Here is a 15,787-nt window from a genome sequence, read left to right on the forward strand (position 1 = left end):
GTGTCTTGATTCTAACTACCATTAATGCTTTTAGCGCGAAAAATAAGAAGGAACGCATAGCTGACAATGAATGAAATAACCTGAAATAGCTGGATAGCCAAGTCTTTTGACGAGGTTGGCTACCTTTATATATATAACCGGTAGGCATTTGAGATGTATATGTGATTAGTGAAGTAATACGTTTCCAGCTAGGAACTAGCTAACGAAATATGTAAGCGTGCGTTGACTAAAACCAATAACGTTAACTAAAGTAATTTAGCCACTCAGGTTAGCTGCAGCTATCTAAAGCTAGTCATCTAAGTTAGCTATCCTCCAAACACACATGCACGTCGTCAGATCTCTAACGTTACAATGCAGAGGACCAAGTTAAAGAAGAACTCTGTGAGTATTTGCACATTTTTATGATGCATGTAAAAGTAATAGCTTGTCACATGAATACGTAACGTTAGCTCGCAGGGTTTCCCGTAGCTCTTCATGACTCTTAAGTTCCATTACATTACACATAGCTAAATCAGCCATTGGACTAAGTCGTCTACTGTATGGGGGAGATTTGTTAAAAGCCCAGAAGTTCAGTCTGAACATTAACACGCGTCACTTGGTATGGTTTTGTAAACATAAGGACCTTTCATATCAGCAAGAAATGTTTTTCAAAAACTAACGGTTGAATTGAGACACCTTGTGCATATTCTAAAACATGGGGGTGGACGATTCTCTTCTCATCTTGAAAAACAAATGATATTAAAGTAAATTAATCCGCCATCATTAACACGATGGAAAAATCGAATGATTTATTGAGTTATACAACGGGGGTATAATCATGAATGCTGATTGGTTAAAAGTGCATTCCAGCCGTTCCACAAGTACTGCAGGCATTTTAACATCAGATGGTCACCTCAACTTCCGTCTGTTTTCCATAAACATGTGCTGTAAAATCGATATATGGCCTTTTGGGTACACTCACCCTAACAAGTTGTGTATCACTTATTTTGATTGAATTTGTGTGTATATATACATACATACATACATACACAAACAACAACTTACAGACGCACACAATTAAGTGATAATGCCTGAGTGTTGCAAACTGTGCCAATATATCTTCCAAACGCCGGCTTTGACGGCATTATCACTTTTATACAACTGGTTACCAACATATTCAAATAATGATTGCCATATTTTCATTAAACTTTATTTTGATATATGTATTCATACCTTTTCATCCTTCCACAAGATATAGTCCCAAACCAAATATAGGGTTGCTACCCTGGTCGTTCGTTTTATCGGTTTGGTTGCCAGACACAACCCAGTCGTTCAGTCTTTTTTGTTCTGTATCTATGGACGCGACCCAGTCATTCATTCTAAATGTTCCATTGCCATCCAGGCTGGCAACGTTCTTATCCCTTCCTTGCTAGCTAGCCAACTACAGCTAACTTACAGTCACGTAACAACAGTAACTTAATTTGCATAAGCTGTTCTCTAGTGACATTTATTTGGATACATCCATAAAAATGATGGCAGCTGATTCATGATTTCAACTAGCTGAGAATGTTCATTACTATGGGACAGCTAGAAATCGAATTTGAATATTGAAACAATGTTGCAAATGTCGGAGATAGACAGCAAGGTCTAGGATGCTAAACGGTTTGCATTCCCCGAACACCTGTGTATAAGCCTAACTCAGAAAGTGTAGTTTTGTCAATAGAGGAACTCATAAATGTATGGATCTGTGCTAAACTTCAACAGGTAAGCGAAATATCAAAATTTACTGGGGGAGGGGTGATCCAAGGGTTGTCAAACTTGTTTGTTTTTGCTTTGTGGAGGGTTCTTTTTTTTCTATTGGGCTCAGGGTAATGTGTGTGTTTACCTTGTTTACATGTTCTCTTCTGATTGTATTTAAGCAAAAAGGCCAGAGGAGGTGTAGATGCTGTATGGCTTAATGAAATGCGTCACAACGTAAACTGGGCATTATTTAAGCAATAAGGCCCGAGGGGGTGTGGCATATGGCTAATATACCACAGCTAAGGGCTGTTCTTATGCGCAACGCAGAGTGCCTGGACACAGCCCTTAGCCATGGTATATTGGCCAAATACCACAAACCACCGACGTGCCTTTTTGCTTTTATAAACTGGTTACCAACATAAATATTTTTGGGGTCATACCTGTGTTATACGGTCTGATGTACCACGGCTTTCAGCATTCAGGCCTCGAACCACCCAGTTTATAATTTACTTATAAACAATTGCTTGACTGACTTCTGATATTACCCTAATAAAGTTTATAAATGTTTGTCAACGTTTAGTATGGTATGTCTATTAAACTTTAGCTACTGCAGGCCTATGATATGAAGGCAATAAGTGAAATAATCTGTCTGTAAACAATTGGTGGAAAAATTACTTGTGTCATGCAGAAAGTAGATGTCCTAACCGACTTCCCAAAGCTATAGTTTATTAACAAGAAATTTGCAGAGTGGTTGAAAAATTAGTTTTAATGACTCAAACCTAAGTGTATGTAATTTTCTGACTTAGGTGTACATTTAATTACTTCCTCTACTGGTTGTCTGGGTGGTTGGTCCTTATGCTTTGGACTAGAGGTCGACCGATTAATCGGAATGGCCGCTTTAATTAGGGCCGCTTTCATGTTTTCATAACAATCGGAAATCTGTATTTTTGGACACTTAAAAAAAAAAATATATATATAATTTTTTTTGTTTACACATTTGATCTTTAACTAGGCAAGTCAGTTAAGAACACATTCTTATTTTCAATGATGGCCTAGGAACGGTGGGTTAACTGCCTCGTTCAGGGGCAGAAAGACAGATTTTGACCTTGTCAGCTCGGGGATTCAATCTTGCAACCTTACAGTTAACTAGTCCAACGCAATAACGACCTGCCTCTCTCTCGTTGCACTCCACAAGGAGTGGTTACGCGAATGCAGTAAGCCAAGATAATTTGCTAGCTAGTTAAACTTATCTTATAAAAAACAATCAATCATAATCACTCGTTAACTACACATAGTTGATGATATTACTAGATATTATCTAGCGTGTCCTGCGTTCCATATAATCTGACTGAGCATGCAAGTATCTGACTGAGCGGTGGTAGGCAGAAGCAGGCGCGTAAACATTCATTCAAACAGCATTTTTGGGTGTTTTGCCAGCAGCTCTTCATTGTGCGTCAAGCATTGCGCTGTTTATGACTTCAAGCCTATCAACTCCCGAGATGAGGCTGGTGTTTATTTTATTTTTATTTCACCTTTATTTAACCAGGTAGGCTAGTTGAGAACAAGTTCTCATTTGCAACTGCGACCTGGCCAAGATAAAGCATAGCAGTGTGAGCAGACAACAAAGAGTTACACATGGAGTAAACAATTAACAAGTCAATAACACAGTATAAACCAAAGGGGGAGTCTATATACAATGTGTGCAAAAGGCATGAGGAGGTAGGCAAATAATTACAATTTTGCAGATTAACACTGGAGTGATGAATGATCAGATGGTCATGTACAGGTAGAGATATTGGTGTGCAAAAGAGCAGAAAAGTAAATAAATAAAAACAGTATGGGGATGAGGTAGGTGAGAAAGGGTGGGCTATTTACCAATAGACTATGTACAGCTGCAGCGATCGGTTAGCCGCTCAGATAGCTGATGTTTGAAGTTGGTGAGGGAGATAAAAGTCTCCAACTTCAGCGATTTTTGCAATTCGTTCCAGTCACAGGCAGCAGAGTACTGGAACGAAAGGCGGCCAAATGAGGTGTTGGCTTTAGGGATGATCAGTGAGATACACCTGCTGGAGCGCGTGCTACGGATGGGTGTTGCCATCGTGACCAGTGAGCTGAGATAAGGCGGAGCTTTACCTAGCATGGACTTGTAGATGACCTGGAGCCAGTGGGTCTGGCGACGAATATGTAGCGAGGGCCAGCCGACTAGAGCATACAAGTCGCAGTGGTGGGTGGTATAAGGTGCTTTAGTGACGAAACGGATGGCACTGTGATAGACTGCATCCAGTTTGCTGAGTAGAGTGTTGGAAGCCATTTTGTAGATGACATCGCCGAAGTCGAGGATCGGTAGGATAGTCAGTTTTACTAGGGTAAGCTTGGCGGCGTGAGTGAAGGAGGCTTTGTTGCGGAATAGAAAGCCGACTCTTGATTTGATTTTCGATTGGAGATGTTTGATATGAGTCTGGAAGGAGAGTTTGCAGTCTAGCCAGACACCTAGGTACTTATAGACGTCCACATATTCTAGGTCGGAACCATCCAGGGTGGTGATGCTAGTCGGGCATGCGGGTGCAGGCAGCGACCGGTTGAAAAGCATGCATTTGGTTTTACTAGCGTTTAAGAGCAGTTGGAGGCCACGGAAGGAGTGTTGTATGGCATTGAAGCTTGTTTGGAGGTTAGATAGCACAGTGTCCAAAGACGGGCCGAAGGTATATAGAATGGTGTCGTCTGCGTAGAGGTGGATCAGGGAATCGCCCGCAGCAAGAGCAACATCATTGATATACACAGAGAAAAGAGTCGGCCCGAGAATTGAACCCTGTGGCACCCCCATAGAGACTGCCAGAGGACCAGACAGCATGCCCTCCGATTTGACGCACTGAACTCTGTCTGCAAAGTAATTGGTGAACCAGGCAAGGCAGTCATCCGAAAAACCGAGGCTCCTGAGTCTGCCGATAAGAATATGGTGATTGACAGAGTCGAAAGCCTTGGCAAGGTCGATGAAGACGGCTGCACAGTACTGTCTTTTATCGATGGCGGTTATGATATCGTTGAGTACCTTGAGTACCGAAGTGAAATGGCTAGCTAGTTAGCGCGCGCTAATAGCGTTTCAAACATCACTCACTCTGAGCCTTGGAGTGGTTGTTCCCCTTGCTCTACATGGGTAACGCTGCTTCGAGGGTGGCTGTTGTCGTTGTGTTCCTGGTTCGAGCCCAGAGAGGAGCAAGGAGAGGGACGGAAGCTATACTGTTACACTGGCAATTCTAAAGTGCCTATAAGAACATCCAATAGTCAAAGGTTAATGAAATACAAATGGTATAGAGGGAAATTGTCCTGTAATAACTACAACCTAAAACGTCTTACCTGGGAATATTGAAAGCATGTTAAAAGGATCCAACAGCTTTCATATGTTCTCATGTTCTGAGCAAGGAACTTAAACGTAAGCTTTAGTACATATTGCACTTTTACTTTCTTCAACACTTTGTTTTTGCATTATTTAAACCAAATTGAACATGTTTCATTATCTACTTGAGGCTAAATTGATTTTATTGATGTATTATACAGTGGGGCAAAAAAGTATTTAGTCAGACACCAATTGTGCAAGTTCTCCCACTTAAAAAGATGAGAGGCCTGTAATTTTCAGCATAGGTACACTTCAACTATGACAGACAAAATGAGATTTTTTTTCTCCAGAAAATCACATTGTAGGATTTTCAATGAATTTATTTACAAATTATGGTGGAAAATAAGTATTTTGGTCAATAACAAAAGTTTCTCAATACTTTTATACCCTTTGTTGGCAATGACAGAGGTCAAACGTTTTCTGTAAGTCTTCAAGGTTTTCACACACAGTTACTGGTATTTTGGCCCATTGCTCCATGCAGATCTCCTCTAGAGCAGTGAAGTTTTGGGGCTGTTGCTGGGCAACACGGACTTTCAACTCCCTCCAAAGATTTTCTATGGGGTTGAGATCTGGAGACTGGCTAGGCCACTCCAGGACCTTGAAATGCTTCTTACGAAGCCACTCCTTTGTTGCCCGGGCGGTGTGTTTGCGATCAATGCCCTTGCTGATGGAAGGAGGTTTTCACTAAAATCTCACGATACATGGCCCCATTCATTCTTTCCTTTACACGGATCAGTCGTCCTGGTCCCTTTGCAGAAAAACAGCCCCAAAGCAGGATTTTTCCAACCCCATGCTTCAGTAGGTATGGTGTTCTTTGGATGCAACTCAGCATTCTTTGTCCTCCAAACACGAAGAGTTGAGCTTTTACCAAAAAGTTATATTTTGTTTTCATCTGACCATATGACATTCTCCCAATCTTCTTCTGGATCATCCAAATGCTCTCTAGCAAACTTCAGACGGGCCTGGACATGTACTGGCTTAAGCAGGGGGACACGTCTGGCACTGCAGGATTTGAGTCCCTGGCGGTGTAGTGTGTTACTGATGGTAGGCTTTGTTACTTTGGTCCCAGCTCTCTGCAGGTCATTCACTAGGTCCCCCCGTGTGGTTCTGGGATTTTTGCTCACCGTTCTTGTGATCATTGTGACCCCACGGGGTGAGATCTTGCGTGGAGCCCCAGATCGAGGGAGATTATCAGTGGTCTTGTATATCTTCCATTTCCTAATAATTGCTCCCACAGTTGATTTCTACAAACCAAGCTGCTTACCTATTGCAGATTCAGTCTTCCCAGCCTGGTGCAGGTCTACAATTTTGTTTCTGGTGTCCTTTGACAGCTCTTTGGTCTTGGCCATAGTGGAATTTGGAGTGTGACTGTTTGAGGTTGTGGACAGGTGTCTTTTATACTGATAACAAGTTCAAACAGGTGCCATTAATACAGGTAACGAGTGGAGGACAGAGGAGCCTCTTAAAGAAGAAGTTATAGGTCTGTGAGAGACAAATCTTGCTTGTTTGTAGGTGACCAAATACTTATTTTCCACCATAATTTGCAAATAAATTCATAAAAAATCCTACAATGTGATTTTCTGGATTTTTCCCCCCCCTGATTTTGTCTTTCATAGTTGAAGTGTACCTATGATGAAAATTACAGGCCTCATCTTTTTAAGTGGGAGAACTTGCACAATTGGTGGCTGACTAAATACCCCCCCCCCCCCCCCCCCCCCCCCCCCGCTGTATTAAGTATTGTTGTAATTGTCATTATTACAAATAAATACAACTGCAGAAAAAAATCGGCCGATTAATCGGTATCGGCTTTTTTGGTCCTCCAATAATCGGTGTCGGCGCTGAAAAATCATAATCGGTCGACCTCTACTTTGAACACTCACTAACTTCCAGACGAGCTGCCCACACCTACCCACCCATCCAGCATCACTACTCTGGATGGTTCTGACTTAGAATATGTGGACAACTACAAATGTCTGGTTAAACTGTAAACTCTCCTTCCAGACTCACGTTAAGCATCTCCAATCCAAAATTAAATCTAGAATCGGCTTCCTATTTCGCAAACAAAGCATCCTTCACTCATGCTGCTAAACATACCCTTGTAAAACGGACTATCATACCAATCCTTGACTTCGGCGATGTCATTTACAAAATAGCCTCCAACATTACTCAGACTGCATCCAATTTGCTATCACAGTGCAATCCGTTTTGTCACCAAAGCCTCATATACCACCCACCACTGACCTGTATGCTCTCGTTGGCTGGCCCTCGCTTCATATCCGTTGCCAAACCAACTGGCTCCAGATCATCTATAAGTAAATTCTAGGTAAAGGCCCAACTTATCTCAGCTCACTGGTCACCATAGCAGCACCCACTCGCAGCACGGGCTCCAGCAGGTGTATTTCACTAGTCACTCCCAAAGCCAATGTTTCCTTCGGCCGTCTTTCCTTCCAGTTCTCTGCTTCCAATGACTGGAACGAACTGCAATTATCACTGAAGCTGGAGACTCATCTCTCCCTCACTAGCTTTAAGCACCAGCTGTCAGAGCAGATCACTGCACCTTTAAATAGCCCATCCAACTACCTCATATTGTTATTTATTTTTGCTCCTTTGCACCTCAGTACCACTACTTGCACACTCATCTTCTGCACCTCCTATCACCCCAGTGTTTAATTTGCCATACTGTAATAATTTCACCACTATGGTCTATTTATTGCCTCAGCCCCCTTATGCTACCTCATTTGCACACACTGTATATATACTTTCTCTATTGTGTTATTGATACTGTTTATTCCATGTGTAACTCTGTCGCACTGCTTTGCTTTTTCTTGGCCAGGTCGCAGTTGTAAGTGAGAACTTGTTCTCAACTAGCCTACCTGGTTAACCTTTCTAGGTAGCGGAATCCCTCGACAACATTCCGCTGAAAAGGCAGCGTGCGAAATTCAAAAATTATTTTGCGGGAAATATGTAACTTTTACACATTAACATGTCCAATACAGCAAATGAAAGATAAACATCTTGTTAATCTACCCATAGTGTCCGATTTCAAAAATGCTTTACAGCGAAAGCACAACAGATTGTTAGGTTATAGCCAAGTCAGAAAAACAGCCATTTTTCCAGCCAAAGATAGGAGTCACAAAAAAACAGTAATATAGATTAAATTAATCATTAACCTTTGATCTTCATCAGATGACACTCATAGGACATCATGTTACATAATACATGTATGTTTTGATCGATAATGTGCATATTTATATCCAAACATCTGTTTATATCGGCGCGTCACGTGCAGTAATGTTTTGATTCCAAAACATCTGGTGATTTTGCAGAAATACTCATAATAAACATTGATAAAAGATACAATTGTTATTCACAGAATAAAATATATACTTCTCCTTAATGCAACCGCTGTGTCAGATTTCAAATAAACTTGACGGAAAAAGCATAATCTGAGAACGGAGCTCAGAACCCAAAACAGCCAGAGGAATATCCGCCATTTTGCACTCAACAAAGTTAGAAATAACACCATAAATATTTACTTACCTTTGATCTTCATCAGAAGGCACTCCCAAGAATCCCAGTTCGACAATAAATGACTGATTTGTTCCATAAAGTCTACTTGTGTCCAAATAGCCATGCTAACAACAAGTGTTCAGCCCAGTAATCCATTTTCATGAGGCGCATGCACTTCGTCCAGACACAAACTCGAAAAGTTAATTTACAGTCCTTTAGAAACATGTCAAACGATGTATGGAATCGATCTTTAGGATGTTTTTAACATAAAACATCAATAATGTTCCAACTGGAGAATTCCTTTGTCTGAAGAAAAGCACTGGAACGAGAGGTAACTCTGTCGGGAGCGCACGTCATGAGACCAAGGCACTCTGCCAGGCCACTGACTCAGAGGTCTCATGAGCCCCTCCTTTATAGTAGAATCCTCATTCAAGTTTCTAAAGATGGTTGATATCTAGTGGAAGCCGTAGGAAGTGCAACTTGACTCCATAGACACTGTGTGTGTGGGTGAGGGGGGGGGGAGATGCTGCTGGAAATTTGAGGCGAAATATCCACAAGAAAAGTATTACCAAACATACTTTTCAAAATGCTGGTAGTGCATTCAGATTTCACCTGAAGCATGCACACACAATGTAAATACATGCATAAAATTCATACATACTAGCAGCTCGTGCATGTGTTACATGATTTTGCACATGCTTTGTGACAGAAGTCTGAGCGCACTAGTACCAGCTTTTTTACCAAATCAGTCTAATACTTTCCTATGGATATTTTGGTCTCGTTACGATATGATAACTGATTCAGAGGGGTTGGGTTAAATGCGAAAGACGTGCATTGTTGTACAACTGACTAGGTATCCCCCTTTACCCTAACACCACAAAGGCTCTATGCTAATTTGCTGTACTTTGTCCCAACGATAGGTAATTGGAGGCCATCAGAAGACACTCTCTTCATTTTTCTACCCAAACAAACTCAAGGTGACCCCCCCCCCCCCCCCATTGCATTGTCCTTTGAGTTAAGTCGTCCACATGCTTCACAGCCGGTAGAGTTTGGCATATACTATGATATTTTTCTTTTGGACTCGGGTGAGTTTATTCCGCTGTTTGGGCACACACTTTTTTCTGGAGGCAAGCAGAATTTCAGGGAAAGCCTACTCCCCTTCCTCGGTGATTGCTCAACAGTAGGGATTCTTCAATAGTCTTTGTAATTCAATGAGAGAACTCGTTTTATGCAACAACAAAAAATCATAACTGCACCAAACATCTTAGTCGTGCAATTTTATATTCAACTAAGATCTTCTGCAAAACATCAAAATGAATGACAGATTTATTGAGTTAGATTAATTCTGACTATTTAGAAGAAGTGTATACTGGCTATGGCGTCTCAATGGATGTTACTATTGCTGCTTTTTTCTCGAATTTTTCAAGCATAGGTCTTTTTAAGGGAGCATGTGAACACACTCGTTCGGTTAGCAGAGTTGGCTAGGCACCAACTGAACTGAAGCATGCTGACGCCTTTACCGTTTCTTATTGAATTATCCTCACTCTGTGTACAATTGTTGACAAACTTAAGTCTGACCTTGTGTTGGTTTCAGGAGTCAACGCCTCCCTCAAAGAGAACTATATGCAGCATAACTGAGATGGACTCGTCAAATGTCACCTCTAACCAGCGCAGTGTCCTGGGAGGCATTGAAAATTCTCCCCTGTCTTTTGACCTCTTATCTGTCCCAGAGACCCCCGACAGCCAGATCAGAACCTCTCACCCTGCCAGAAAGCCTGAAGATGGGCATCTCTCTCCTATCTGCCGCAGACCGTGCTCCAGAGGGGTCAGCTTAATAAGGGAAAATTCTCCCAAGGCAGCTATGTTCTCCCTGAGGAGTAAGATCAGTCCCCCACCTCAGGTACAGACAAGCACCAAGAACAGTAACATGCAACGTTGCTCTGTGAAAAGACTGTTCAGTCCCGATGACTTGCAGGTTGCCAAGCGTCCCAAAACCATGCCAGTAAAGAGGCCCTCTATTAGCCCTTTGCGGAAGCCTCTCCTTCATGGAGAGGAATTCCTGAGCGAATGCTTGCAGGTCATTGGTGACACTCAAAACTCCAAAGGTACGAAATTCCAGCAGGGCACAGGCCTAGTTGTCAAAGCTGTGAATGGCAGAAAGCCATCCAAGGCTGGTCAGATACACTTAGGTTACAGTGTATTGACATCAGGTGCCAAGGAGAAGATTAGAAACGTCATGCCATCATTAAAGCCACTGTCTGTCAAAAGAGCTTCGTCCTTGTCCTCTAATGAGAGCTCTCTCCCCAGCAGCTTGAGTGAATGTGAAGAGGAGTGTGCTTTTACGGTCATTACAGAACAGAAAGATGCCACAGAATATAATGGCTGCCCTACAGACTTGAATACAAGCGGTGGGCATGTGATCTCTACTAGCTTTGAGAAGCCTAGTAGTGTAAAAACTATCCTTCCGTGTCCACCCAATCCAAATAAGAGCTTAACGGAAGTTGAAAACAGTGCCGTCAGAGACCGTGGCACTGATGGGAAAGGAGTAACATCAGAAGACCACCTGGAGGGGCTGGAGGACAACTGGTTTGATGACAAAATGGAGGAGTTCTTCAGTAACACTGATGAGAAATCCAATGCTGGGTATGATGAGCACATCTAACTTACTAGGCATCGTCTCAAAAAAAAATGAATGTATATTTTTTTTATATGCCTGAAATGCCTTTTTTTCTGGTATGGAGTGATATTTGTGCATATGAAATGACCCTTTTGTTGTTTTTCACTAACCAGTAAAAAGAAAGGCATCCCAGACCATGTTATTCTGACCACTGGGCTGCACAACCGCTACTGGATACTAGATGTGCAGGAGATCCATGGTGCTCGTGGCTCTGTGGAGAAACATCTGATCATCACTGCCTCCAAGACCTCCCATCCTACTGAGATTTGTATTCTGAAGGATGGATGGTAATTTTCTGCACAATACATTATTTTACATACCCAAATGAGTGGACAAAACATTAACATCCGCTCTTTCCATGACACATTCTGACCAAGTGAATCGAGGTGAAAGCTATGTTCCCTTATTAATGTCACTTGTTAAATCCATTTCGATCAGTGGAGATGAAGGGGAGGAGACAGGTTAACAAATTATTTTTAAGCCTTGAGACATGGCTTGTGTATCAAATGTTATTTGTCACATATACATTAAAAAATATATATATATTAAAAAAAGATAAATACACACATTATGGAACAGCAGGGACTGTGAAGCAACACAAACATAGGCACAGACATGCAATTCACACACAATAACATACGCACTACAAACACATGTGCACATGGATTTTGTACTGTGTGTGTATATATTTATATATTTTCTGCTTGCATCAGTTACTTGATGTGGAATAGAGTTCCATGTAGTCATGGCTCTATGTAGTACTGTCCGCCTCCGATAGTCTGTTCTGGACTTGGGGACTGTGAAGAGACCTTTTGTGGCATGTCTTGTGGGGTATTTAGGGCCTTATGTCATACGCAATTTTATAAAATCCCAAAAATCTTCTTTTTTTTTGTAAAAAAAAAAAATCTGTGTTCTGTGTTTTACGCTAATTTTATCATCAGAAAGAGTTTCTAATAATGTGAATGAATAAAACGTCAATTTTAATAAGTTGTATAACAGTACATTTGTAATGATGCAATACATCATTGCACAATTTTTTTATTAAGGCAAGTGCTTCAATACAGAGTTCTACTAAGTTTTTCATTATAAATTTAAAAAAGTAACGCAAGAATCTAGGCAATAGGCAAAACCTAGAGTTATACTTATGTAAAGAAAATACGTTTTTGTTTTTTGTAACACTTGTGAAGCACTTTATTGGAACTTATAAATGGAAAAAAAGATGAATGCAAGAATCTAGGCAATAATGCAGCAATAGGCAACCTATGGAACTACCTTATGAGCTCCTATGTCTGTCCATTGTAAGTTTTCCATCTATCACATATCTCCATTGAGGTACATGATTGTCAGCCTCTGTTTAGCTCGGTGAGTGCCTCTCACTTGTTTGTGTAGAGTCTTGTATTTGCTGAAACTCCTCTGTTGACTGAACTGACTGGGAAGTAGATGTAGGGCACTGCCACTTCTGCAACTCTTGGGAATCTTGCACTCAGGCCCCTCTAGTAATCAGCAAGCTACAAAGCAGGTGAGGGCTCCCTGGACACACAGTGGTGATAGGCAATCCATTCTTCACTGAGCTCTGTTGATGGGCTTGCTATGGGTTTCAGTTGTGTGTAGGCTTCAATCTGCTTTTCCATGGCTGGAGTCTGCCTAGGGTTGAACACCCTAGCCAGCCTGTAGAACTCTCTGGCTGGATGTGTGTCCCAGTGCTTTGAGAACTTTGAAGGCCAAGTGGAATGCATCATGGAGATGGTCAAGCACCTCCCTCCTCTCTCCAATCCCCATCCTTCTCAATAGCTCATCTGTCTTGGCACCATACCCACATGTTTTTGCTGTTCCATTCATTAGATAAGAGCCCAGATCCTCCATGACATTGTATGCAGACACTGGTTCCTTCCAGGATTGACAGAGCTGTCATCAGTTTGGAGCAGCCCTCTGAGATGAAGGTTAGCTTAACATTGAAGGCCTGCACCTTGTCCTCTGTTTCCAGCTGGCTGAGGATGTTTGTGACTGCCTGGGATGATTACTTTTCTGCCAACAAAAACTCTGTACAGATGAACATGCTGTGCATGGTACTTCACCTGGAGCTATTTCACCTGGAGATCACTGCTTTAGGAGCAGCCTTGGCCTGCACAAACTCCTTCATAATGAGGAAGCTCACCCATCTTCTCTTTCTGGCAGGCTTCTTGAAGAAGACCTCTCATCCATGTCACAAGTGATGCAACTTCAGAAGTATTTGTAGTGCTGCCAGGTCTCACCCACCAGATTGATGACATGGCAGAGACCGGTTACATGGACACTGTTGGGCATCACTCCTTTCAGAACCTCCTTGTATGCCTTCAGGCAGTAGGAGGCATTATCTGTGACTGCCCAGGCATCATTCAGGTTCAGATCACACAATCTAGATACAGCGATAGTTAGCAGCTGTCTGCCTCTCCATTTAGCTGACGTACATCGCTATATTTCACCACGATAGCTCGTTGTTTGGAATATCACAATTTGCATGCGGACAATTCACATTGCAGAATGTATATGTAGGCTAATGCAACGGTATATCAATGGGCTGTTAAATTAACTCACCAATGACAATGTTTAGACCGCTGCAATCCCTTGCATCTGTTGTCTTGTCAACAACCACCCCAAACCTCTTCCCACGGCTCTTTTGTAGAACGACAGTCATATGTTGGTCGAACACTTTGTTTGACCGAGGCTGCTCTCATTTTCGGGCAACGCTCCTCCCTGTTTGCAATGCTTAACTAGAAACAGCTGTAGCTTTCTTCGCTTTTCTAAGGGGATGTCAGACTCGGTGCACACAGCCACAAAGTCCTGAAATAAATTGTCTTAAATCTGCAAATGCGCTTGCACTAGTAATGGTAGTTTGAAGAGGCATGCTCTGGCTAACACAGTGCTTTTCCTTGTTCTTCACATGGGCTTTAGATTTTAAGTGGTCATCGCACATTTTTACGGCTCCAATCAATAGTACGCTGACAGAATTTTCAAAACAGCTTATCGCCTGACTCATAGTTTACTTCTTGGCCGTCATAGACGGCCTCTTCTACAAGTTTCTCAGTGACAGCCAAGTTGTGAGGTGACGTAAGGGTCCCAAACCTGACCGACCCCCTCTTAAAACAGGCCAATCGAAAATGGAAGTATTTCTCTATGCCTACTTGTCTGTAATTTTACAGTTGTCATTTAGGTTACTACAATAATTAGGCCTACGTTTGATAAAACAAATTTAAAAAAATCTATTTCAGCCAAATTATAGAAAATTCCTCGATTCCGTCCCAGTTTTCCGCAATGGGAAATCATAGGGCCCTAGGTATGCATGGGTGTCCGAGCTGTGCACCAGTAGTTCAAACAGACAACTCGGGGCATTCAACATGTCAATACCTCTCATAAATACAAGTAGTGATGAAGTCTATCTCTCCTCCACTTTGAGCCAGGAGAGATTGATATGCTTATTATTATTAGCTCTGTTTACATCCAAGGACCAGCCATGCTGCCCTGTTCTGAGCCAATTGCAATTTTCCTAAGTCCTTTTTTGTGGTACCTGACCACACGACTGAACAGTAGTCCAGGTGCAACAAAACTAGGGCCTGTAGGACCTGCCTTGTTGATAGTGTTAAGATAGATTAGCGCTTTATTATGGACAGACTACTCCCTGTTTTAGCTACTGTTGCACTCCAGGCAGTTTAGCCACCTCGACTTGCTCAGTTTCCACATTATTTATTACAAGATTTAGTTGAGTTTTAGGGTTTAGTGAATGTGTCCAAATTACAATGGTATTAGAAATATTTAAGCATAACTTATTCCTTGCCACCCACTCTGAAACGAACTGCAGCTCTTTGTTGAGTGTTGCAATCATTTCAGTCGCTGTAGTAGCTGACGTATAGTGTTGAGTCATCCGCATACATAGACACAGCCAGTGGCGGCATGTCATTAGTAAAGATTGAAAAGGGCCAAGACAGCAGCCCTGGGGAATTCCTGATTCTACACGGATTATGTTGGAGAGGCTTCCATTAAAAATGTTATTGCGGGTGTAGCGAAATGCTTGTTCCTAACTCCAACAGTATCTAACAATACACACATTTTTAAGTAAAATAAATAAATGTATAAATATTAGGACGAGCCATGTCAGGGAGTGGCATTTACTAGAATACAGTGTTTATACATATGAGATGAAAAAAAATGAAACAGTATTAAAGTGACTAGTGTTCCATTATAAATGTGGCCAGTGATTCCAACTCTGTGTATATAGGGTATCAGCCTCTAAGGTGCGTGGTTGAGCAGTCAGGTGGTAGACGGCTAGTGATGGCTATTTCAGTCTGATGGCCTTGAGATACTGCAGAAGATGTTTTTCAGTCTCTCGGTCCCTGCTTGGATGCACCTGATCTGACCTCCCCTTTTGGATGGTAGCGGGGTGAACAGGCCGTGGCTCATGTGTTTGATGTACTTTATCTTTTTGGCCTCCCTATGACATTGGGTGCTGTAGG

At 41.9% G+C, this 15,787-nt stretch overlaps 1 protein-coding gene across 3 annotated transcripts in view; it reads left to right on the forward strand.

Moving 5' to 3' along the window:
• The window catches only part of dna2 (DNA replication helicase/nuclease 2), a 30,469-nt gene continuing 14,682 nt past the window's right edge, over window positions 1-15,787 (forward strand). Inside the window, exons 1-4 of one of the 3 annotated variants that reach the window (XM_031835436.1) lie at window positions 1-381; window positions 9,544-9,600; window positions 10,218-11,266; window positions 11,414-11,587. In XM_031835436.1, coding sequence (XP_031691296.1) covers window positions 352-381; window positions 9,544-9,600; window positions 10,218-11,266; window positions 11,414-11,587 — 1,310 coding nt within the window. In that variant the 5' untranslated portion in view covers window positions 1-351. The remainder of the gene's footprint in view (window positions 382-9,543; window positions 9,601-10,217; window positions 11,267-11,413; window positions 11,588-15,787) is intronic. The other 2 variants (XM_020495517.2, XM_020495518.2) reach the window with 2 other exon arrangements.

This window comes from Oncorhynchus kisutch, linkage group LG11 (assembly GCF_002021735.2).
Source record: "Oncorhynchus kisutch isolate 150728-3 linkage group LG11, Okis_V2, whole genome shotgun sequence".
In the NCBI taxonomy this organism is placed as follows: domain Eukaryota; kingdom Metazoa; phylum Chordata; class Actinopteri; order Salmoniformes; family Salmonidae; genus Oncorhynchus; species Oncorhynchus kisutch.